The 27,018-nt window shown below is 31.9% G+C and overlaps 1 protein-coding gene across 1 annotated transcript; it reads right to left on the bottom strand.

The window, feature by feature from the left end:
- Window positions 1-8,985: 8,985 nt before the first annotated feature.
- LOTGIDRAFT_154941 (hypothetical protein) lies at window positions 8,986-26,747 on the bottom strand (the record flags this gene model as incomplete). The annotated part of the gene is made up of 11 exons (XM_009065445.1): window positions 8,986-9,055; window positions 10,569-10,627; window positions 18,273-18,323; window positions 18,671-18,811; window positions 21,076-21,166; window positions 21,791-21,863; window positions 23,874-23,958; window positions 24,423-24,799; window positions 25,989-26,007; window positions 26,402-26,470; window positions 26,745-26,747. The coding sequence occupies 11 exons, from the start codon at window positions 26,745-26,747 to the stop codon at window positions 8,986-8,988; spliced, it is 1,038 nt and encodes a 345-aa protein (XP_009063693.1).
- Between the last annotated feature and the right edge of the window lie 271 nt (window positions 26,748-27,018).

Genomic DNA, 27,018 nt, shown 5'->3' with positions numbered 1-27,018 from the left:
ATAGAAATTATTGTATAATGAAAATAACGATAAACAATTTGTAAATAACACTTTTTATCAGCTACGGTAATTGAAAAACTGCACTAGGTGGCTCAAACATGTCACAATTTTGTACTGGTTTTGAAAGTTGAAGTAGCGGTTGTGACACATGTCAATGCATGTCGAAAATATATACCATTAAATAGTGGAAGCTATATAACTAGCCTTAGCAATAAACTTCATAAAACAAATTACCATTATTATTATTTCATTTTTTTTTACATATTGAGTGATATGTAAACGTTATGTAGAATTTCAAGTACATTACAAATGCATTAGTATGTTTAATTAGAGATAAATGTAACCTAACGGTGTTGATATATAATTGTCACTTCAGGTACAAATTTCTCGTACGTGATTTGGAATTCATTTCGCCTCTATACCCAGCTATATTACTATAATGGATTAAAAGTATGGAGTCTAAATGACTTGGTATGAGATAATTAACTGGAAGTATTCGACGAAAAGTACATACCATTTATCCTTATGAGAGCACGTTCATTGAACGTATCAAACTAACACGTGATTATTGCTTTTTAATGGAAATTGTGGATTAATCCGTTTTAGCATTTTTGAAATTTGTACAAGAGTTTTACAATATTTTTAAAATTATTTGTTTAGAATTTTGAAAAAAAATACTAATGTGGAAAACTTCAAGTTTATTTCCTGCCTTTTATCACAGTTGTTGATTTGGTCTGGCTTTACTCTAAATAATTCTGTTCTGGCATTATAGTTCAGTTGATTTGGTCTAGCTTTATCTCTTTATTGTTCAGTTAATTTGGTCTAGTTTTATCTCTTTATAGTTCAGTTAGTTGGCTAGTTTTATCTCTTTATAGTTCAGTTAATTTGGTCTAGTTTTATCTCTGTATAGTTCAGTTTATTTGGTCTAGTTTTATCTCTTTATAGTTCAGTTTATATGGTCTAGTTTTATCTTTATATATGGTTCTGTTGGTTTGGTCCAGCTTTATCATTTTATAGTTCTGTTGATTTTGTCTGGCGTTATCTCTTCACAATTCTGTTGATTTTGTCTGGCTTTATCTCTATATAGTTCTGTTGATTTTGTCCAGCTTTATCTCTATATAGTTCTGTTGATTTTGTCTGGCTCTATCTCTTCACAATTCTGTTTATTTGGTCTAGCTTTATCTCTATATAGTTCTGTTGATTTTGTCCAGCTTTATCTCTATATAGTTCTGTTGATTTTGTCTGGCTCTATCTCTTCACAATTCTGTTTATTTGGTCCAGCTTTATCTCTATATAGTTCTGTTGGTTTGGTCCAGCTTTATCTCTATATAGTTCTGTTGGTTTGGTCTAGCTTTATCTCTATATAGTTCTGTTGGTTTGGTCTAGCTTTATCTCTATATAGTTCTGTTGGTTTGGTCTAGCTTTATCTCTATATAGTTCTGTTGGTTTGGTCTAGCTTTATATCTTTATTGTTCTGTTGATTTTGTCTGGCTTTATCTCTTCATAATTCTGTTGATTTGGTCCAGCTTTATCTCTTTATAGTTCTGTTGGTTTGGTCCAGCTTTATCTCTATATAGTTCTGTTGGTTTGGTCCAGCTTTATCTCTTTATAGTTCTGTTGATTTGGTCCAGCTTTATCTCTTTATAGTTCTGTTGGTTTGGTCCAGCTTTATCTCTATATAGTTCTGTTGGTTTGGTCCAGCTTTATCTCTATATAGTTCTGTTGATTTGGTCCAGCTTTATCTCTTTATAGTTCTGTTGGTTTGGTCCAGCTTTATCATTTTATAGTTCTGTTGATTTTGTCTGGCTTTACCTCTTCATAGTTCTGTGGATTAGGTCTGTCTAGCTTTAATTATTCATAGTTTTCTTAATCCATTTTTCGATTCTAATTGTCCACAGATCTTGGTGTTTCTGATGCTAACGACGAGGTCGCTTTTCCATGTCAGTCCATTAATAGATATTTTGCATCCTATTCACAGCGATGAAAATTACACCGCAAGGTAGCATGTTTAAAAATGCGTGAGATATTTTCTTATGTATTTAAAATATGTAAATATTAACTAAATATTAACTTTTTACGGAATGATGGCAATGTCAATATTGACTTTGTGTAAAAAATGAAATATTATCTTTTATTTACTTGAAGTAAATTGTCCACTGGGCCATGACAAATATAGATGTTTACTCGGAGATGTTGATTTCAATATATAGTTGTCACATATAGCGACAATATATTTACCTTTAACAAATATATTTCACGCTCTTTCTCAGTTTATTTTATGCTAATCTGCTTATTAACATCGTATCGTTTTGAATGATCTTTTCAAATTTGATCGACAAAAATACACATAGGTTAAATAGATTCATATTCAGCAGTTGCTACACCCAATTACACAGTCATAAAGGGTATCATAGGTGGTTGAACTGATAAACAAATCCAACCTTAATAAGGGAAGTAAGGAAGGGAATTACTCGGGTTTTATACCAGCAGTTATGTATATGATAAAAGGCAAAGGTATACTCTTAACAAAAATTAAATTTATTGGTTGCAGGTCATCGGTGCACCGAAGGTGATTAACAAGACAAAATAATTTTGTTTTCAGCAAAATCTTGACCCAATTGAACTACATAGCTTTAATTAGTACTTATATGTTTTAATTTTTTCATTTAGCGCGGGCGAAAGGGTATCACAAGTAAATAAAAACAAGTGAGGACAAGAGTCAAAGAGGCTCGCAACCAAAATACCTTTGCGTAGGGAAACTAATAGACGGAGTTAGTGCAGAGTGGTAAGTGAGTCCAAGACAGCCTTAGCCCTGTGCCCGATATCCAATAAATTTCTTAATTTACTAGCACATAGCCTAACTTAACAACTACTTAACAAAACTTCTAACAAACTGTATGATTATAGCCTTTTCAATATATGAATCTTATATGTTCTCTTTATTCGTCGCTCCTTCACTTTAAGTGCTACATCTGTATGAATACAGAAATGTGAGTGATGTCTTCAATATGTAGAGCAAAGCATCCGATTTTGTGAGTGAAACTCGAGGGTTAGTCATATCATATTGCATAGCTCACAATACTTTGGACGTGAAAAGGTACAAGAAGTAACATGATATATAATTACTATTAGAGGTAGTAGTTAAAAAATAAATGTCGACCGATGGGAATGTATTGTATTGGGCACATTTCTGGTCTAGTTATTAAAAATCGTTAATGTTATTGGGTACAAAAGGCTAGTTGACAGATAGCGGTATCTTTGTGAAGGTATTGAACAATATTGTGAGTGGTTTGTACTTGATTGATATATAGAAAATATAAAGATTAATAATTAGTACCAAGATGTCAATTAAACATTCGATATACAAGAGCCTTTCGCCCCGTGAAGAGACACATCTAATGTCGCTTTTTACCTCTCTTGATTTTTTAAAGGGGAATTTGAAGACCTTGCTCATATTTGGAAAGCACTATCTACATGTATACAATATTTAAAAGGTGTTTCAAGATATCGAGTTCCCTTTCTGAAGCCATAAGTAAAAAAATCCATGAAATAACAGAACAGAATTTTATGGTAAACTACTCCCTGAGTTTTATTATACACGACGTTTCAATAATTTACATTGTTATCATCAGGTTAATTGAGGAAATAAAACAATAAGAATATATTTTGTTCGGTAATATTCCATTTCGTCGTGTACAAATAATCTCGGGAGATGTACACCATAAAATTATGATGTTATATTATCATATTCAGTAGTATTTATTTGATTCATAATTCTCAATAATAAATATGTGTCTTGGTTGTTGTTTTTTTTTCGGTTATTCCACAACATGGACATTGCAGCATGATTTCAGTTGCCAACAACAGACACAAGAAGTTTTCTTATTGTCTTGAGCAATTCTAAACATTATAGTGTCAAAATTTTACCAACTTAATTCAGACAAGCCCGGCAATGAAGGAACATCTGCTGTGGCTGAACATCTTGCTATGGGAAGGAAAACAGGACATAAAGTCAACTTTGACAACACCAACATACTGACAATCAATAAGCACATAGATAAAACCAGGAGACTTCATGAAGCTATCCACATCAGAAGATATCAGCCTGGCCTTAACAGAGATGAAGGTGTTCGTTTATCGCATGCATATGATAAACTTATCAACTTGTAATTATTCATATTCAAAACAATTTTCAACTTTAAGCACAGTTAGTTATATGAACAATGTAATTTCTATGAATAAAAGACTCCAATACCAGCAATAGTTGTTTAATTAATCTTCAATTAATCTTTTTTAATTCATTTACTTTACTACAATTATTTTACTTAATCAGCCTGTATGTTATTTTAAGAATTATATACCTCTTATTGTACCTGTTAAAATTTAATGTAATGTATCAATAAACCATTTACCTCTTGTGTGTTCTTAATAATAAGCATTAATGTATATATAGTTTGCCCATCACTTCTTCTCATTATGTGCCTGAGGACGACGGGGGAAACACGTCGAAACGTTGCATAAAACTTTAACCAGTGATTGTTGTTCCATAAAGCTGTGTCTATATAACTTAATTCAGTATTATCCTCAGTTCGATTCCAGTCAGCTGGTTTGTGGGAGGTGAAAGCTAAAATATTTATGTTATTTCCGGCGTGTCCTTAAAGTCTTAAATGAAAGGTACTCAGAAAATGTGTTAACAAAATTTACTTTTTCTTTCCAATCAACAATCGACTTCTTTTTCAGTGTACAATTGACAGACCGTTTTTCTCTTCCAACTTTTGATACAAACAATAGAAACGGCTTTATATCACGGTTTATTTGAAACTTTTATCAGCTTTTTCTTACAGTTTTTTGGGGTGTTGTTTTAATTCAGAAAAAAACAATCTTGTTTGACAACTCAGCAAGAAGAGATTGGAACATCAAATAAAGTAGTGAAAGATATAGCTCATAGCTCATGATTTTGTTCATTGTAGTTGGGTTTTACGTTTTAATCTTTTCTGATATTAAGGGTTTTTAAAGGTAAACACGGCGACTCGATATATTGCTCCATCCGAACGACCAATGCCCTTTCTGTGTTAGCCCCTCAAACCTAATTCCGAGACAGGGGGAAACAGGATTGAAAACTTATTCTTTTCGGATTTAACTGGTTTTTAAGGTTAAACATGGCGACTACACATCGCTCCATCAGAGCGACCAAGCCCCTCAGACGTACTTCCAAGACAGGCGGAAACAGTGCTGAAAACTATGTATATTGCAAAAATAATGTACTGTCTTTAAATACTAGTATCATCGATGTCTGAAAGTTGTACCTAAAAATTAAACATTTATAAATAAATATTTTGTGTATGAATATTGTTGTATTTCACCCATGTCGGCCCATTCGTCCACCAAATCCTTTGTAAATGTACTGGAAATAATCGAATAAAAAAGGCGGAAAATTCAAATGGTTTTTTTAGGACCTTTAAGATTGTCATCTGAACAATGTTTTTAGTTATTCGTTGAATCATGTCAGTTTTATGTGTCACCTTTAACTGGAAATGTTATATTTGACAGACAAAGAAAAAGAGGTTGGGGAATGTGAAATGAGACGAAAGTTTCAGAGTCTGGTTGTCGACCGGTAAGGCTTGAATTGTTTCTATGTCAACAAATTCAGATCAATTGCTCTCTAAGTTTTCCACTACCGATTGGCGTCTGACAAACAAACGTAGCATTTTTCTCGATGGGTTCATGACAAAATGCTGTGGAGTTTTGAGGAATTGGACACAGTCCAGTAGGACAAACAATAGAGCATTGTTTTAAAAGTCTGTGAGAAAACAACTTAAATACTGTTCCAACAATAGTTAACACAAGCTTCCCGGACCCGAATTCAAACATACTGCACCGTCAAATACTTTTGAGATTAACGACCTATCATAACTTTCCCTGAACCCAACTTTCAGTCGCCATCGACAATTTTTAGAATACAAACAACGTTTCTGAATCGCTGGAATAGCTATCTCACAACAGATCCGATTTTCTTCATTATTTTATGTCTCTTTTTCTTTTTGACATCACTTTGTTTATTCTCCTGCTTGCCGAACAATTTACAAACACGCCAGAAAAATGTAGTTCGAAAACAAGGAAATCGACATTTGCTTATCGTTGCATCCAAGAACAAATTTGAGAAGATAACAAGAAATTGAGAAATGGTGATAAGATTTAAACATATCTATTTGGATAGATTTGTTTTCGGCGTTCAGATCATTTGTCCTAGAAGTGTCAAAAATAAAGAAAGCCAGATAAAGAAATGGAAAGTTGAAGATGTGGAAGTGTTGTTAAGAATTTTGAATGTAATTAAATAGAATGCCCTAATGTTGATATAGATTAAACAGTTCAAGATTTACCGAGTGAAGAAAGATTGGTTTCATCGTGCGACTGATAAATACCTAGTTCGAAGATCACTGACTCTTACCTACCTCTTATAGTTAATTTTCACGAATGTCGGCTTGCAAAAAGAACGAATCGTAAAAACTGTGGACTTCAGTGAGTTGAGCCCCTGGAAATTAATTTTAAACATATCCTCTCGTGCATTCTGAGACCACTCTGTAAATCAATTTCATGCATGTTAAATTGTTTTTAAAATTTTGTAATTTTGTCTGGTAGTGGGACCCCTTTAGAGGTGGGGGCCCGTGGACTTGGGTTAACCAGTCACTATAGTAGTTAAGCCACGGATAGAAACAACGTTCGATTAGTAAATGTACTGATAAATGGCGCTGGTATTGATGTGGAAGATATAGTAGAAAATATAACATGAAAACTTTAGGACTGTAAGCATCTGAAATTATGATTTCTGCTCAGTGTATGGTCATAATGTTCTTTGTCCTTTCAACCATTTCGGCCAAAGCTCATGTAAGAGTTGTCTATTGAGTGAATGGCAATTGACCGGATTGTTCACATCAAAATATCGGTTAAACCCAGATTACTTGGAAGAGTTTTCAAAGTAATATTGGATTAGGATAGACTTCTATTTCACTATCACTAAAGTTTTAAGGGTCAAAAAAGAAACATGTTCATTACCATTCTGTCATCACGTTTTGGTAACTAATCTTTTCAGGTATAAGACGTGTTAAAGACTGTTAATCAGACAGATTAGACTGGCTTTCATATCAACTCTATAGCGATTGACCCTTACATCTCCTCCCTATAGAAACCTTCAGATTACATTTGTTTTATTGGGTCGAGGAGACCTTGCATCTGTCAGAAGCCGAGAACGACTGGATTTTTGACAACAGGAGGCATCTGAGAGAGCAAGGACGACTGAAAAATATCAGTTGTTCGTATTCTCCTTTTTAGCAAAAGCTGCGACCACCGGATTGATCGTATTAACTTCAATTTGGTCAATTTCCCGTTATATGGATTTCTACAAACCGATGAGATTTTTTAATCACAAATCGATATGGGGCTGAGGTAATTTTTTACCCATTGGCATTAGTCTTGGACCAAAGACCAATGGATTACGCGAACTAAATGCATTTTCCTATGATCTTTGTACAAAACAATAATATCAAAGTACTCCGTAAAAAACGTTTTTTTATGATTCAATTGAAGGATACATACATTGGTGTAATTTGGTTTTAAATGAAAACTGCAATTCATTGGTGATGATGAGTCAGTAGTTTTTCAATATATAAATCTGCATTAATTTATTGAAGATGAAATTGAGTGTTTTTTCCTTTTCACTGTCCTCTATAGTCTATTATCACAGTATGTAGTTTCAGTCCACTTTAACTAAGATATTTCAGCCACCTGGTTTTCTTGACTCAAATTATGCCACCTGTTTTTCGATGCTGAATCCAATCCAGAAGACTCAAAATCAGAAGCTCCAGCTTCGTCCACTTCCAAAGGATAGAAAGCTGTGGATTTCAGGTTTCGTCTAGCGGTTCGGATCGCTTGTACTTGGTTTATTCATTTATTAAAAATATCTATTTTGTTGGGAGGTCCATCAGGGGCGTTAGCAGAACTCTACTTTAGATGTCAGATCCATATAGGTAAATTGTACTTGATTTGATGTCTGGCATTTTAATTAAGATGTTGTTGAGCTTTGTCGCTGGCACGACAGGGCGTGAAGAGGTAAAAGGAACTCTACAACCAAGATGAAACAAAATAATTAGCACAGATCTGGGTCGTTTGAATGATCTACCATTTAATTTACCTTTGATAAAATGACACCGAAATTCATTAAATAGTAAATGTCATAGGTAGCGAGCACTTGATGTTGAGGTCAAAGTTTTTATTATTTACTTGATTCTGACGGATTGTTTGATTAATGTAAATCAAGTTGTTATCAAATGTTTTGTTTCTGCTCTCGACTTTCAACACAGCAACTTTATATTCTCTTAAAATACTTGCCCTTATTCCAACATCATTAGAACCTGCATACCTTCATACTGAATCTACTGAGCCATAGCAATCTTAATAACCAAAGTAATGTCATCAGCTGAGAAAACTCAGCTACCTGTATCCTAGACCGAAAATGTTTCCTCTCTTTCAGCCAGAAGGGACTTTTCCGCTGGGATATTGTCCTGGATGTTTTGGACTACCCTAATACATTTTCAGAAAGTCACATGTCATGTTTATTCAAAATTCAATACACTATGACTCTGCTTTCGGTCTTTAGACTTCATGAACATCTTATACTAAATCGCGACTAGATTCGTAACTCAGCATACAGCATCCAGATAGATTGATTGAAATAATATAAAACAATTGTGCTGAATATTGCTTCTTGTAGATTTTTTTTTGTTACAAAAATATGGAAGACCATATGAAAGACAAACAAATGGAAGCATAACAAACACATATAGACTTTTCAGAAAGGTAGACTGATACCATTGTAAGTCATCTCTTAAAGTAAACATATAATATGTATGTCACATTGGCATACTTATATTGCTGGAATTCAGAGTCAATATTTTTAGCACTGTTTTTAGATAGAAGGTGTTTATGGTATCAGGTATTATTCAGTTTACCAGATGCTGGTTTTTCTTTGTCTTCAGGAAAAAATTCGTAGGTTAACATGCTGAAAAACACAATGAATGTTTTAGAAAACCAAATCATGAAAAATTGGGAATGCTTGATAAGATTAGTTTACTACAATATTTTAAAACAGAGCTGAAAACATTATGTGCTTGTTAATATGGTCACAGTGATGCAGCCCTTTATAATATTGTTTGAGCGGATGATTTTTTATTACCTGTAGCTCTTTCAAATTAAACCCAAAAAAACAATCTCTTGTACAATTAAGGAAATTTTCAGTTACTGAAGTCATTCTCTTATAGAATTATTAGTGTAATTTTTTAAAAATGATATCTTTATAATATTTAAAATTATCAATATAGATAAGTAAGACAGACATGAATATAAATCTCTTAGAATGAGTAATATAACACATGGGCTGTTGAAATTTAAAATGTTAATTGTAACTTAAATCTACTTTGACCTGATATCAACTAAGAGACTGGTACGATTACTGTTATATCAACCCCTCTATAAAATTTACACGTCTCTCTTACTTTAATCATTTCTATTCTATACAGATATATTGAGTCTGGTAAAGGGTGATCAAGTTTATGTAAACTTCGCTCCCACAATAATTTCAAACTCAAATTCAACCTCAGTGAAGATATCGGCTCAAATTTCACTCTATACCTCCCAAGGCTTATTGATATCTGAATATTATTATAAAAGGTTTATTAAGGTGACAGCACATTTTATACAGTAATAAATATTAAGTACACTACACTAGAACTGTGCATACATTTTTTACATCTACATATAGCCATAGTCATCTTGTTAGTCAATATCTGTGACTTTGTAAGTCAACCAAGACTATTGCCTTTACCTGGTTAAGTTATCTGGTTAGTAAATGTCTTTGTCAGGCTTAGAACAAGGTAAATGACATAAAAGCCATTGTCATTTACTTTGTAAAATCATTTTGTTAGTCAATGTCTGTGACTGTCAATGCTGTATAAATCAGCCAAGACTAATGACTTTACTTTGGTTAAGTTACTTGGTTAGTAAATGTCTTTGTTATGGCCAAGACTATTGCCTTTTACTTGATAAAGTCATCTTTTTAGTGAATGTCTGTGGCAAATCACCTAAGGCCATTGCCTCTAACATGGTCAAGTCATCTTGTTAGTCAATGTCTGTGACTGAATAATTCAGCCAAGACTATTGGCTTTACCTTGGTTAAGTTATCTGGTTAGTAAATGTCTTTGCTATGGCTAATCACCTAAAGGCTATGTGTTTTACTTGATAAAGTCATCTTTCTAGTCAATATCTGTGACTAGGTAAATCACCTAAGGCTATTGCCTTTTATTTGGTAAAGTCATCATGTTAGTCAATTATTTTTCAGACTTTGTGAATCACCCTAAGCCGGATGCCTTTTATTTGGTAAAGTCATCTTTTAAGTCAATGTCTGTCACCTATTGCCGGTAACTTTGAAACCTAAGTAGGCATGGCCTCGGTAAAACCTTGCAGCCAAAAGACTTTGTAAAAATTTAAAACAAAAATTCAAATACATATATATTTACCTGTGTGTTAATCTTAAATTATTGAAATCTTCCTCTAATTCTGTCATTGAACATGCAGTCTAAAAAATAAAATATATATAAGTTATGTATTTCCTTTAAAATATCAATTAATAAAACATAACCAATTTGTGGAAGGGGCTAATTCAATGCTACAAATAGTAATAAGAAAGCTAGAAAAAAAGAAATCCTGTTTCAGGAAAGAATGGGAAAATTTAAATTTGATCAAGTTAATATCATTGTTCTTCCAAGTCTTTTGTTTCAAAAAAAAGGATCGAATTCCAAGCATCGAGTCAGTATTATCATTAATATGCTACAGCATGCAAAACAAACACTGAAAATATGTTATGGAGAGTAAACGAATCTGGAAGGCCTCTCACATTATCACGTTAAATTGATTCACACGCTTAGCTTCCACTAACTCTGTTTACTCTAGTGCAAATTTCAAAGCAATTTTGCCCACATGATTTTCGTAAAAGCTTCAGAAGATTTGCAGGATTCACTTATATCTTCCAATGAACCCTTATGACTTTAATGAGTTGCATTTTGTATCGTGGGTTTAGAGATTCACACAAATCCTTTTAATTTCCTGCTCTTACTATCTCTTCTATTTCAAACGGAACAAACAAGACTCATGAATTAAAGGCAATTTAACAGTCAAATTTTCATAAAAGTTAAATTTTCATAATTTAATAACATTTTTATTAAATTGGAGTGATGATTGCATTTTTTAAATTTATATCCCAAAGTGTTTTGAGTATATTCACAGAAAATTTAATAATTTTTTTTATCTTTAATAGGACAGAATTGCAAAAATTGTTTGAAAGCACCAATAAAAAAATATCTACCAAAGAGATTTTACTCATGCTTTGTGGATTATCCATGAGAAATAATATCATAGCAATAACCGTTTAATACTTGTCTGTTGTACAACCATTTTTTCATGCACATGCCATATATGTTATGCATTCAGTTGCAAATCAAGCATTATGTAAATCTAGTTGTCATAATAGGTACTTGAAGACGAACAAAAATTGTAAAAAATTGAAAAGAATGTGGCGCTGGTATTATATTTTTTCATCACAATATGTTACCTTTTTTAAAATAAATAAATGAATAGAAATTTTTACTTTTGTAATAATTTAAAGTGATACTACGTCTTAGAATGAACATAAAATTTAATTCTTAAGAATGGTCAATATGAGTATATATTCATCAGTGAACTAAGAACTTACCTGGTATCATAAAGTTACAACATAATCCCTGTAAAATCTGGAAATTGAAAAATTCATAAAACTAAGTAATTATTGAAAAATGCTTAATCTATTAAGCATTTTTTAAAAGTTAATTGCATATTTATGGATAATTACTAAGTTTTTTGGATTTATCAGATTATATAAGGATCCTGTTATGTTATTTATGACATCAGGTATATCTACTGATGAATATATGCTCTTATTGGCCAAGTCTAAAATTCTTAAATTTTATGTTCATTCTAAGACGTAGTATTTCTTTAAGAATGAGTCAGAAACAGAGAAAAACTTAAAAATTGTAAAAAGGAAATGTAATTTTGAATTATTCAAAAAACCCAAATGCATTCTTATATCCTTATATGAAGTGTTTATCGCCCAAAGATGTCATTATTTACCTATACAAAATATGAATTGACAGAAATTTTTATCCTTAAATGGATGTCAATGAAATAAATGAATCATTTTGTGATATCAAATTTAAGCCCAAAATTCTTCTAATATCTTGCAGTAAAAAATGTATTCTGTGAAAATTTTTTGTGTTTATAATCAGACTTTCAGTAAAAATTAAATAGCTTTTTGAGAAATGGACTTGAACTTTGTGTTAAATTGTCAATTAACTTTGTAAAAAACAAGTTATATGTTGTTTTGTTATATTGAGTGCTAGTAAAATGTACCAGTGGTAATTTGAAGATAAGAACATTGAACATAATGTATGAGATTTTTCAATTAGAAGCAGGCAGGGCTATAATATGAGGGAATTAATTAATTTTGATTGATTATCTTTGTTTCAATATTGACTGATCAATATTAAGTTATCAATAATCAACATTAGCTTGATTGATTAAGTGGATGTTTGAGATGAACTTGATAGATTATCCCCTATTTATCCATGTAGGTTAAGAAGATACACAACTAATTTGGGTGTGGTGTTTTGGTTCACCAAGTGTTTTCAATTTGATTAACCATATTAATTAAATATATAATTCTAGAGAGATAATTCTCATTTTTCTAAGTCTATATAACATACTACTCATACAAATTCAGCCAAATTTTTGCCTTATGAGATCAGTTCTGTGACTGAGCACGATTTAGAAACTGTGTTCATCACGATTTAGAAACTGTGTTCATCACGATTTAGAAACTGTGTTCATCAAAACTTTAGTATTCTCTTCATTAAAACATTAGTATTGTGTTCATCAAAACATAAGTATTATGTTCATCAAAACTTTAGTATTGTGTTCATCAAAAATTTACTATTGTGTTCATCAAAACATAAGTATTGTGTTCATCAAAACATTAGTATTGTGTTCTTCAAAACTTTACTATTGTGTTCATCAAAATTTTAATATTGTGTTCATCAAAACTTTACTATTGTGTTCATCAAAACATAAGTATTGTGTTCATCAAACCTTTAGTATTGTGTTCATCAAAACATTAGTATTGTGTTCATCAAAACATTACTATTGTGTTCATCAAAACATAAGTATTGTGTTCATCAAAACTTTAGTATTGTGTTCATCAAAAATTTACTATTGTGTTCATCAAAACTTTACTATTGTGTTTATCAAAACATTACTATTGTGTTTATCAAAACATAAGTATTTTGTTCATCAAAACTTTAGTACTGTGTTCATCAAAATTTTAATATTGTGTTTATCAAAACTTTACTATTGTGTTCATCAAAACTTTACTATTGTGTTCATCAAAACTTTAGTATTGTGTTCATCAAAACTTTAGTATTGTGTTCATCAAAACTTTAGTATTGTGTTCATCAAAACTTTAGTATTGTGTTCATCAAAACATTAGTATTGTGTTCATCAAAACTTTACTATTGTGTTCATCAAAACATAAGTATTGTGTTCATCAAAACTTTAGTATTGTGTTCATCAAAACGTTAGTATTAAGTTAATCATAACTTAAGCATTATGTTTCGAAGATTCAATCATCTTATCTACAAGCAAAAGCAAAATTTAGTTATTGGCGATAGAGAAATTATATTGAGAACACAGATATTAAAATATGTTCATAAATTATAGCATGTCAAGTTGTATAGAAAAGTTCTGTGATCAAACTAGCTTTGATGTGTTTCAAGTGAAGATATAACATGATTTATATAATATTATCAATGGTTATAAATATCACTTCTGATGGATACTAAATTATTGGCAACATCTCTTGTTTGGTATTTCTAATGTTTTTAACCTGGATCCTGAGTTACAGATAAAAAAAAAACAACCTGCTTTTGTGACACAGTCCAAAAACCTGACCAATTTTTTACCCAACTTTGTGTCTGTCATGATTGTGCGCTGAAATGTTATGTTACTGCAAAATGAGCTATGAACACTGAAGTCTTTGTCTTTGAATATTAATATTTTCTACTGTGGTCTGTCAAATACCAATTCTTGGTATAAAGAGGCACTAACTAACAAAATCCCTATATTTCCAATATTATAAGCTTATAGAACACCGCACATGTATGTATTCTTGTTTATTGAGGTTTCAGTCAAGATTACTGGTATCCGTAAATGGAGAATATTTTTATTATTCACTCTTCACTACAGTTCAGTGAGTAAGCTTACTTCTCTATAAACCCAAACATTTGAAAGTTCGACTCCATTTTATATCTAGAGGATTCATTGACAGCATCAGGAGAACTCGTGTAAAATCAAAACATAAAGAAACTAGATGAGGTAAATCATTGGAGGTAAATTTAACTGATAAATTGAAAGTGATAAGTTATTGAAATATAAACATGAAAAATGATAACCTTAACATATATACTATCTTGTAGACAAAAGACTTAAACAATGTGTTGAAATAGTAAGAGAATAAATAGATTGTGGTAGGGGTTAAGCTTTTATAAACTCTTCTAAAGTTGATATAGTTAGACAAATGATAGCAGTGATAAGAAAAAACAAATTTACACAAGATACACTAGTTACATATTGACAATTAACAGTTTTCAAACCTCCACATTCTCTATTATTTTATTTTTATATAACAGATGCCAATAATAAGTATGTGTTATCTTTTTATATAACACATGTCAAATATACATATGCATTATTTTTTTGAATTAAACCATGTCAATAATACATATGTTTTTTATATTAATACATGTTAGTAATAATTATGTATTATTTTCTTTATATAATACTTACCAATAATACATGTGTATTATGTTTTTATATAATACATACCATAACAAAATGTGTATTATGTTTTTATATTAATTGTCAATAATACATATGTTTTTATGATATAATACTTGCCAATAATCCATATGTATTATGTTTTTATACAACACATGGCAATGATATGTATTTTGTTTTTTTATAAGACATGTCAATAATACATGTGTATATATGTTTTTACATTATAAATGCCAATAATACATATGTATAATGTTTTTACAGGTTTTGCAGTAACAATGTTCCATATATAACCCACTTTTTCATCCAATCAGCACTGGCTTAATTTCCTATTCAGTGGCCCGCTTAATTGTTAAGAATGTCACAATCACATGACATTGTGAATGACAGCTAGCTTTATGTTTTAAAAAAGTTAGATAATATTGATTTATTTATTATTTATTAATTTTAATGGTTGAGTAGTGGGCATTTAATACCTGTGCTGGGGCTTTCTAATGTCTATTGGTTGGTTATGTTTATTATATTTTATTCATTGACTATCAGACAAATAGTGTATGAGATAACAGTTAAAGAAAACATTGACAATCTGGTCAAAATATTGATAATTCATGAAGAACTCTTCATATTTGGAGGCTATCAAATAGCTATTTCTTTTGGTATTTGTTATCACATGTGATTGCTAGTGTCATCACTGGGTGTTAACTATGTATATTTACATATGTGATGTGTTCACAAGTTAAACAATAAACAAATTTACTCAACAAGACAGTGAGGCTAATTTCTGTCAATATTCACTGTCTTCTACTTGCTGAAAAAATACAAACAATACGAGAAAAAACTCAAATATCATTTTCATTGAGGAGAATTATGAAAATATTAAATAAACTACTTTAAGAGTTCTCAGTATTTTTTTCTAGGAATTTTCTCAGGTTTGTTTGGTAAATATTTAACACTTCCAGTGTATATTTGGTAAAGGATTGTTTTCAATTGATTGACATTGGCAGTAGTGAATGAATGAGAACTTGAAATGTAGGTTACTATTGTAGTTTTTTTTGTTTCAATTTTGGTAAATGCAAAGGAATTTACTAATCTGGTCTTAGATCATATTAACAATACAGAAGTTAAGAAACTTATTTCATCAAATTGAGACCAACAGAATTTTTTAAGCAGTTAGATAGCTCAATGATCATTGTCTTGCCTCTCCTATTTGTATCAGGGAAGGGGAAACACAATTGAAAAAATTCAACAGCACTATCACAACCTTTGCCACGATTGATTCCAAGACTCATTCCCATTCCTTAAAGGGTTGTAAACATCGCAGACGTGAAAAAGACCACCCACCATCATCAGAAATCTTAAAGGGCAGTCAATAAAAGAGAAGTTTAAAGATTTTCAGAAAGACCAAAATATAATCCAAGCTTGGAATATGACACTATTGAAAGTGAAAAGATAGTCATAATTAGATTCCAGATGTTTGTCAACTTCCGAGACTCCAAACCAAAATTTAACATCAGTTGTCTTCCCATATCAAATTTGCTCAATGACCACTTTGTCCACTCTCTCCAAACACTGACCTTTGTCCACCTAAGAGCGGTCATTTATAGGCTTAATAATAAGACTCTCATTAAATCATCTGACCGTTAGAAAGGAGGTTAGATTGAAGGCCAGAAGTGCAACTAGCAGTGGTCAAACAACTGTTATCAAGCAACTAAAACCTTCAACAATTGTTCTAGAAAGAGAAATTTCATTGACAATGGCCTCTTAAACATTGGGTGTGCCTGACCAAGGAGATTTCGTCAACTTGCTCTCCTACTTAAAAAGTCAAAATAAAACTAATTGAGCAGATGGGTCAAGTCATTGAATAATTCATAAAATACCACCAGGTTGACAATAAATTTTAATGAGAAAAGACATGGTAACACCCCTCACTATAACATAATATATAGAATCTGCTTGTTATTTTAACTTTTATAACTTTATACTGTTATAATGTACTATGTTATGTTAGTAATTTTTATGATGGTAATGGACAATGGTAAAGAGTAATAGTAAGTGTGAGAATGACTTTGTGTTGATAAAAATTCAACTGTAGAAGCAATTACTATTCTTATTTTCAAATTTGAAACATTTTTGTGTGAAGTGTGCTTATTTCAATTGTCAAGTTACTTTCATTAATATTTTGAAGCACATATTCACATAAAATTTAGTAAAAAATGATTTTCCAATAAAGGTAATTTACAGATAGTAGTTTTTTTTTTATTGCTCCCATGAATACTGTTAATCAACCTAAAATTTTAAATATTTTGACATAAATCTTCACATGATCATTGGTAGAGCACACTTTAGCGATTAGTTGTATAAGAATAGAAATATCAGCATCAAAATAGTACTGTTAATATAAGAATATTTTTGCATTGATAAAAACATAAACATTTGCACACATTTTCATTTTAGATTGTGTTTTCACATAGGACAATTTCAGTCAAAAAATTTTTGGTTGCAATTTCTAGGAGAGAAATGTGTTAAATTTATATATTTATCAACACAAAGTCATTTTAAGATTAACAGTACTGTTTTGTAGTTTATATACAAATTCACTTTTTAAATAAAAATGGCAAAATATGAAAAAACAATGAACTCGCGAAAACAGTAATTCCAAAAATTTAGTTCAAAACCCCAAAATTTGTACTTGAAAGATCAACTTCAACTTTGAAAGAAAAGTGAATTTAACCACACCTTTTTCAAGTTAGTACATTGTTCTGAAAAACACTTAAAACAGAGGATTTGCACTTAAATTGTAAAGGTTTAAAGAGTAAAAATGGCCACAGGAACTAAAGTTGTAGTTGTAAATCAAAAGTAAATTAGGTATATGGTGTCAAATCTTAAAGTTAGGACTAGGTGAAACTGTAAAAATTTACTAAGCATTCCTATCATATGTTTAAAGATCAGAACTAGCTTGCCTTAATACTATGTGTATGTGAATGTCTTTACTCTGTCAAACCTTTAAGCCTTGTGTTCCTTTGATGAAGAATTCTTACCATGGTTAAGTTACACAAGGCTTGTTTGTTAAAGACCACAGTTTCAACATGTACGAACACTGCAAGGTGAAAATCATAACTGTACATTCAAATGAAAACCAAGACTTCTGCACCTTAATGAAGACAGAAATTTGATGATTTCAGGCTTGAAATATATTCAAGAAGAATGACGGGTTTGAGAAAATAAAAAAAATATTAAGTGCTATGACCTATTGATATTCAATTTTTAAGAAATGAATTTATATAAAAAGCATGTGAACTTACGTCATTTTTTCTCATTTTTGCCATTAGTAATTCTTGTTGCAGTTGTTTAACCTACAATATATATATTTCAATTGAACGTTATGAAAAAAAACCCAAATTTGTATTTAATTATCAGCACCTATCCGGCCAAATGAGTTTGCAATGCCATGCAGTGTGCAATTATGACAATTTTTCCAGGACAGCTGGATTTATCTACTATTTTTTTTATTTCAAACCGTCGAGAGATCTTTTACAAGAATTTTTTAAAACACAATGTCTTTCTGCAACTATCATTACTTTTTTCAGGCTTATAAAAAAAAAACAAAAAAAATTATCAAAACAATTTGAGCAAGAAATTAAGATTTGAGATGCAAAACACCATTATTTAAAAGAGAACCTTTACTATAATAATTTCTTACCTGCATTTGAAAATAATTTCGTTGTTGTATTAAAATTTTCATTCTGGATTCAATTATTTCTTTTTTTCTTCTATTTTTCTCTTTATAAGCATGATTAAATCTCTTGTGTACATCATATATTTCTTCTTTTGATTCATCATCCTGAAATACCACAAATTTCTTACAATATCATTGAAGTTTAGAGTGTGATCTAGCACCATTTAAGCTAAAATCCCTACTTAAGTTTGTTGTAAACCAGAATGTGATCTTCAGACAACTGAACCATTTCAGCGAGTAACCCTTCTCAAGTTTGTTGTTACCCAGAGTGTGGTCTTCAGACAACTGACGCATTTCAGCTAGTAACCATACTGAAGTTTATTGTTACTCAAGTGTGATCTTCAGACAACTGAACCATTTCATCTAGTAACCATACTGAAGTTTATTGTTACTCAAGTGTGATCTTCAGACAACTGAACCATTTCATCTAGTAACCCTACTGAAGTTTATTGTTACTCAAATGTGATCTTCAGACAACTGAACCACTTCAGCTAGTAACCATACTGAAGTTTATTGTTACTCAAGTGTGATCTTCAGACAACTGAACCATTTCATCTAGTAACCCTACTGAAGTTTATTGTTACTCAAATGTGATCTTCAGACAACTGAACCACTTCAGCTAGTAACCTAGTAGTCTTTAAACTTCATACAACTGAATCGTTTCAGACAACTGAACCATTTCAGCTAGTAACCTAGTAGTCTTAAACTTCAGACAACTGAATTGTTTAAGCTAGTACTGAAGTTTGTTGTAAGTCAGGGTGTGATTTTCAGCAAAAACAATTTGGTGCATGATTAGGACAAGGTTGGTGACTATGACCACTAAAACTAATTTACACTGGGATTCAAACAGTACTGTAAACAACCACTACATCACAAATAGGTGTGACCAGACCCACCACAATCATTCAAAACACATCCTGAGTAACAGCAACTTCCATGGCTCCCTTGATTTTACCTAAATTAATAAACTTGTTTGGATAGACCTATTTATTTGATTAACAGTGTAAAGTGAAAAGCTTTGCCTCCATTTTAATTAGACCTGAAAGTGGGAGTCACTTGCCACCAATTTCAGTTCACCATAGTGAGGAGTGGCTAGCAGGATTCAAATTCTCCTTTAAGTCAACACTTGTATCAATTCAACAAAAATCTTGCTTTATTAATTTGATGATGGTGGAAATTGACTCGGGTATGGCGTTGCTAGATATGGTCAAATTATTTTTGTGGTCAAAGGTTAAATCAAGACTGTATGTTACAGCCAATTAAATGGTGAAATACAGGATAAGAACTGACGATGTGCAGGAGATGACTTTTCCGCTAGATAATGGGTTGGAACAATAGACAACCGACACGACCATGTTTACCCTAATAGTCACTTAGTCGAGGACAGAAATATTGGCTGAGATTGGACTGACCATGATTTGAAAAAGAACAGTTAATCAAGAAATACAAGTGTTTACTCTGTATGGCCGTTAATTGAAATCATTATGTCAACACCCATCTATCTTGCCAGTAAATGTACAAGTTGTGTACCTTTTCTATTATGAACTCGGTGAATATTTTAATGAAATCATGCCGACAATATATCAATGTCTTTTTTCCCACTAGTGATAAAGGAATGAAGTTGTTCTAATGAGTTTTTCCCTTTTATCTTTTTGTCATTTGGTGTGAATGTAAAAAGTGTGAATAACATGTGTGTCACTTAGCAACATGTTAGATCTTATTATAAAAACTTTGACATCTTTTGGCTTTTGGGAGAAAATTAATGAAGTTGCAAATGAGATCTTTTTTTATCTACAATAAAGAAGTTATATTACTTCAACTGCACCTTCAACTGCATCCTGTGACCTGTATCAATGTTCTATTACAATATGGTCTGATTTAACCAAACCCTAAATGTAAATCTTACGCCCTTCAAAACAGTGAAATAAATAAAGCTAACTTAATCTGACATTACATTATTTAAGCGTTTAGTTCGATAAAATTTTGATCAAATATAGCACTTCATATGTTTCCTAAATATTGATTGATTCAAGGCTGTACCAATGTTTTATTACAGAATGATCTGATTTAACCAAACCCCCTAACCTCCTACCCCTAAACCATGGATTAAATAAAGCAAACTTAATCTGAAATAACTTGAACATTTAGTTGCATAAATGATACCTTAAAGTTTTTTGACAAATTTTCACTTGACACATACTGGTAGCAGCTAATGAAATTTTCATATGAGGAAGTATTCAATTGATATCTTTCCTAGAATTGTGATATTTCGTAAAAAAAACATGTTTCTGTAATTATATGACAATTTTGCTTTTGTCTTTCCACTCAATCTTTTAGATTTTAGACTGTTGGCCTTTAAATATACTTACTGGTTCTGAGGAACTGAAGTTTGTTTTATCTGAAGGGCTTTCTAACTTGTCTTGACCATCTTTACCCTTCCATGATCCATTTCTCTCAGATCTGAAAATCAGTTAAAGTAGGGTATCCTCAAAATAAAAATTAAAAATATTACTTATATTCAAAGGATTTACTTTGAAAAATATAATTTAATGGAGCACCTTTCACTATCTGTTCGACCAATCATACCTTAGTTTCAGAAACAGGAATTTTTTTAGCTTACATAATCAATAATAGTGTTCACAGCTCATCGTCGAAATTTGAGCCTTCAAATCCATGTGTATCCATAATTATTCATGTTTGAAAGTTAAAAATTCGAATTTTAGTGAGACTATGCCATATATAGAAAACACATATATAGAAATAGACAGTGAAATTTCTAGTTTGAGGTATATTTGAAGGGATTATTATTCGTGCGTTTTAGTACTTCTTAAGACTATTAAAGACCCAAATCAATCCCTGAAAATGCCAACTGTTCCCCTTTAAAAAAAACAATGAAAATTTAAAATATTACTGAGCAGAGTAGCTTGCCTGTGAGCAAACCCCCTTAACAATTCTGTGGTCCTCAGTCTCAACAATCAATCTCTTTCTGCATCCAACCTATTTCAAACCCACCCAGACCCCTCTTTGCCTCAATTTAACTTAAATTGTGATATATCGTCGATAACAAACTGTTAAATATCTTACTTTTCTTTCATAATATTGAATATATCATCAACTGATACTTCTTTTTTACAGTATTCATCCCACATTGCCTTATCTAAAAAAATCAAATGGAATTTTCAACAAGTTCCTCCATGCAATGTAGAATATATTACAAGTCAGTGAATGTTAGTTGGGATTTTTTTTTCAGTATAATTCTATATTTCATAATTACATCATAAAAATGTTCTTTCAAAAAACTTCTTTGCTGCTTCTTCAAAATTTTTTTCTTTGTGATTCAAACTTTTATAGTACGAATAGAACTCGGACAATAGTATAGAACTTATTTTATGCTGCTTATTCAGGTCTTAATTCTTTTTTAATTCATAGTACATTTATAATTTCAGGTAAATATTCTAGTTAAGAAACTGAGAGTTTATTATTATTAGATAGAGTAGGTTTAGGATACCAGTGTCAATATAACTCAAGTTAGGTAAAATACAATCTTAATCACAGGTGATACAGAGAGAAAATCTTACAAGGTAGACAGTTCTACAAATGTTTAATACCATTTAATATTCTACTCATTATCTCATTCATATTTTTGTACAATACCCCAGACACAAATAATTATCATAGAAACATAGGTTGTGGAAGAGGTAAGGGGTTCACATCCTGTTTCGTTGAACCTCCTAAACCAATTAGTTGTGGACATTTTTTAAAGAACCATAAAATTGTGGACATTATAAAATTACCGAATCTTTGTGCTTCAACAAAGGACATGGATCTTAAACAACTTAACAGATGTAGAAACTTACCGAGATTGAAACTTACAGAGATTGACCTATGTCCCAAATTAATGATTGCATTCAGTCCTGTTATTCTTTCTGGTGCTCACTTAAGATTAAGATTATTGAGATTAGTAAAGTGCTCATTACTGCTTTAATGTGAGCATTCAATCACTTTAGCTCAAGAAGTTACTACGTAGTTCAAATTGTGCCTTCAGATTTTCAATTATTTTCCCTCTGTCAGTGATTCAGGATAGATGGCTTACATGGAAAAAGTGTCTTGTCTCAAATGTAATGTTAACGCAAGATCGGAGCATAACAAAAATCCCAATACAGATGAAAATCGGCTACCATGACAACATCATTTTCTCTAATTGTACACCACATGGCATTGTCCCTTCTTTTTTTTTTAGGCCCTTTACACATTGAAAAGTAGAATATACAACACTATTATTTCATTTCCTTTCTAGTATTATTTCATGATAAAATATATTGGACTGTTCAGATTGTATATTTATCATTATGAGAGAAATTTCTACCTGAACTACCTCTCTTTCATAAAACTCATATTATCTTATGTCAATATTGAACTAGTATTTGATTAGGGTCTTTTCAGCTTCAATCATATCCATACCCGTTTCTAGCAATCTTATTATTAACAGAGAAGTCTGATAAAAACTGTTTTATACAACAGACGTCTGAAGTGTATGGAACATCCCCTTCCCACCACATTCAAATCAAAAGAAGGAAACAAATATAGTCAGAATCTCATTGCTCACTTTGCCCAAATATCTCGGGGTGACCCTTATTTCAAAACCACATGTCCTGTTGAGGAATATATATCCGAAACATGTGAGCAGGAAAATGTGACTACTGGTACATGAAATGGAGTTTTAAACGATAAATTGCAAATTGGAGAGCAATGAAATTTTTCTATGACAATGCCATCCAGTGAGCAATGAGATTTTTCCAGGACAATGCTATCCAGTGAGCAATGAAATTTTTCCAGGACAATGCCATCCAGTGAGCAATGAAATTTTTCTATGACAATGCCATCCAGTGAGCGATGAGATTTTTCCAGGACAATGCCATCCAGTGAGCAATGAGATTTTGCCAGAACAATGCCATCCAGTGACCAATGAGATTTTGCCAGGACAATGCAATCCAGCAAACAATGAGATTATGCCAGGACAATGCCATTAGCCTTTTATTTTCTGATTTCCGTTTGTTGAGGGATCTTTAAAATCCATAGTTGGTAGCATAGTGGCCTAAAGTTCAATATACCATCCAAAAAACAAGATACCTTTTCAGTAAACAAAAATAATAGATAAAGAACTTACAGTAATTGAGTTCACTGCTTTGATTTGCCATCTGGGTTCTTATAAAATCAAGCTCTTCTTTTAAATCTTCATTTTGTTTCTTGAGCTGAAAGCAAGCAATTAGCAGAAGTCTAGAATTCACTGTCAACCAGCATGTCCAAAGCAAAGTTTTTGACTTTGATGACTTAAGAAGCCTGTGATAAAATTTGCATTGTCATTGCTCTGAAAAGAAACTATATTTTACAAGGATAACAACACAGGTTCACAGTTAAGGATCCTTTCTACCAGCTGGTCCTTGGCCAAACCTCTTGGCATTGATCTTTCCCGTACCCATTTACACCTGTGTCGACTGGAATTATGTGTGAAGATGACTTATTCAAGGTCATCGGACTATCACATGCCAATCAAGAATTGAACCCACAGCCGCCATTTGCTTGACGTAACCAAGCAAATGACGTAATGTTTAGAACCAACCGCTTGGGATTCAGACTTATCTGTATGTATTGATCAATGCTTTGAAATGAACCTTTCCAGGTTTTCCTGTCCCTTAATGGCAGGGCGAAAACATACCTCATAATGATTTTCCACTGGTCCAAAATTATTTGTAGTGAAATTTGCAGGATAGGTTGAACCAGCATACGCATTTGTGGACAATTTGTTGCCCATCTTTGGATCTGATATATTGATATTTGGGAGACTGGAACCATAGCTTGGTACAAATCCTGAATCGTTGTATGGATTTGTATGAAATGGTGTGGATTGGGCTATAGGTGTAGGCTGTTGTTGGTAATTACCACTATATTGTGGTGGTTTAGGTGGTAGAAGTGGTTGTTGAGTATACTGTAGTTGATATGGAACTGATCGTGCTCTTGTAAGGGGAAAGAACTCATCTGATGGTGGATGGATATCATATGGTTGGTCAGATTTTCGTCTGTCAAAGTCATTGCCTACAAAAATTTAATAGACCATTGTTTTGGAAAAAGATAGCTTGCCAGGCAAGGTAACATACGCCCACTGGCAGCTGTCAGAAATGATTAAACAGTCTTTAGTGACTACAGGGTAGCACAATATAGCTAATAGAGTGAAATGTCACGATATTTCGGTGAAATATTATCCGATCATCGCGAAAATCGATAGGGATCATCTTCATAATGACATTGACATACAAAATAAAAATCAAAAGAATCTGTAAACAATTGTAGCCTGTAGAGTGAGCACGAGTTGCACAATATAGCTAATATAGTAAAACGTCAGGTCAGACACGATATTTCGGTGAAAAATTATCCGATCATTACGAAAATCAATAGGGATCATCTTCATAATGACATTGACACACAAAATAAAAATCAAAAGAATCTGTAAAAAATTGTAGCCTGTAGAGTGAGCATGAGTTGCACAATATAGCTAATAGAGTAAAACGTCAGGTCAGACACGATATTTCGGTGAAAAATTATCCGATCATTCGAAAATCAATAGGGATCATCTTCATAATGACATTGACACACAAAATAAAAATCAAAAGAATCTGTAAAAAATTGTAGCCTGTAGAGTGAGCATGAGTTGCACAATATAGCTAATAGAGAAAAACGTCAAGTCAGACACGACGGACGGACTGACTACAATATACGCCCATCTTACGTGTGGGCGTATAAAAATAGATACTGGCATACAAATATTCTGGAATACAGGCGTATTTTGTTTAACCAGTTCTAAGAACGTTACTAGGGGTACACTAAAACAATACTGAATTGCTTAAACATGTCAAAATGACATTTATCATAGCTTATTTTAATTTAATTTCAGACAAACATGAAGTCAGATTTCCATTTTCTAACAAGCTTGGAACATCAAAATAAGCCTGTTCATATTTAAAGAAACGATCAGCAATAAATTAGATTAAGGAAATAATGCAAACGTTACTGACTTAAATTTCTTTTGCTTCTTGGAATTCCACTTTTCTTGATCTTCCCAAAATTTTCTGAACTGGAAAATACTAACAATATTTCATATGCAGCATATGATATATTTATTTTATAAGTACACTCAGCTGCAAAAGTAGTGCAAGTACCCTGAACGCTCACAGGTCAACTAACCTGAAAACCTTCTTCTAACCTGAATGCTGACAGGTCAACTAACCTGAAAACCTTCTTCTACCCTGAATGCTGACAGGTCAAATAACTTGAAAACCTTCTTCTACCCTGAATGCTGACAGGTCAACTAACCTGAAAACCTTCTTCTACCCTGAATGCTGACAACCTAATGTAACTCTTAAAGCTGAAATGTCAACAAACCTGGAACCCTAATGAAACTCTTAATGCTGAAATGTCAACAAACCTGAAAACCTAATGTAACTCTTAAAGCTGAAATGTCAACAAACCTGGAACCCTAATGAAACTCTTAATGCTGAAATGTCAACAAACCTGAAAACCTAATGTAACTCTTAAAGCTGAAATGTCAACAAACCTGGAACCCTAATGAAACTCTTAATGCTGAAATGTCAACAAACCTGAAAACCTAATGTAACTCTTAAAGCTGAAATGTCAACAAACCTGGAACCCTAATGAAACTCTTAATGCTGAAATGTCAACAAACCTGGAAACCTTATGTAAATCTGAATGCTGAAATGTCAACAAACCTGGAAATCTAATGTAACTCTTAATGCTGACATCTCAACCAGCCTGAAAACCTGTTGTTTACCTTGTTACAGGAAGATATAATACATGTATTTTTAAATATATTACAACCCTCTTGTAGAAAATTAAAAAAATCATAAGCACAATTTTTTTGGCATAAATCCTAAATTAGGTGTAAGGAATTCAACTTATATATGACTTTCTAGTGCTCCAAGCCATGATATACATGTATAGTGAATGAATCTTAATGTTGGCTAACCATGGTTAACCAAATTTATTCTACCAGTTTAACTATTGACAGTCTTATTCATATTACACCCCTAATAAATCACTTTACAATCATCTCAACAACACTGAACTAATATTTTTCTTTACACATATAATATGGTAGTTGATTCAAGCCCTGAATTTGATTTCAACAAGTTTGATTGCGAATTTACATTCTAATATCAGGAAAAATCAACACTTAGCCCGTCATTTCTAATAGTCTGACAAATATACAGATCACTGACAAACCAACAAAAATTGTGTAC

The sequence above is a fragment of the Lottia gigantea genome (assembly GCF_000327385.1).
Source record: "Lottia gigantea unplaced genomic scaffold LOTGIsca_7, whole genome shotgun sequence".
Lineage (NCBI taxonomy): Eukaryota > Metazoa > Mollusca > Gastropoda > Lottiidae > Lottia > Lottia gigantea.
Note: the sequence above shows the minus strand (reverse complement) of the source record. Positions and strands in the feature narration are given on the sequence as shown.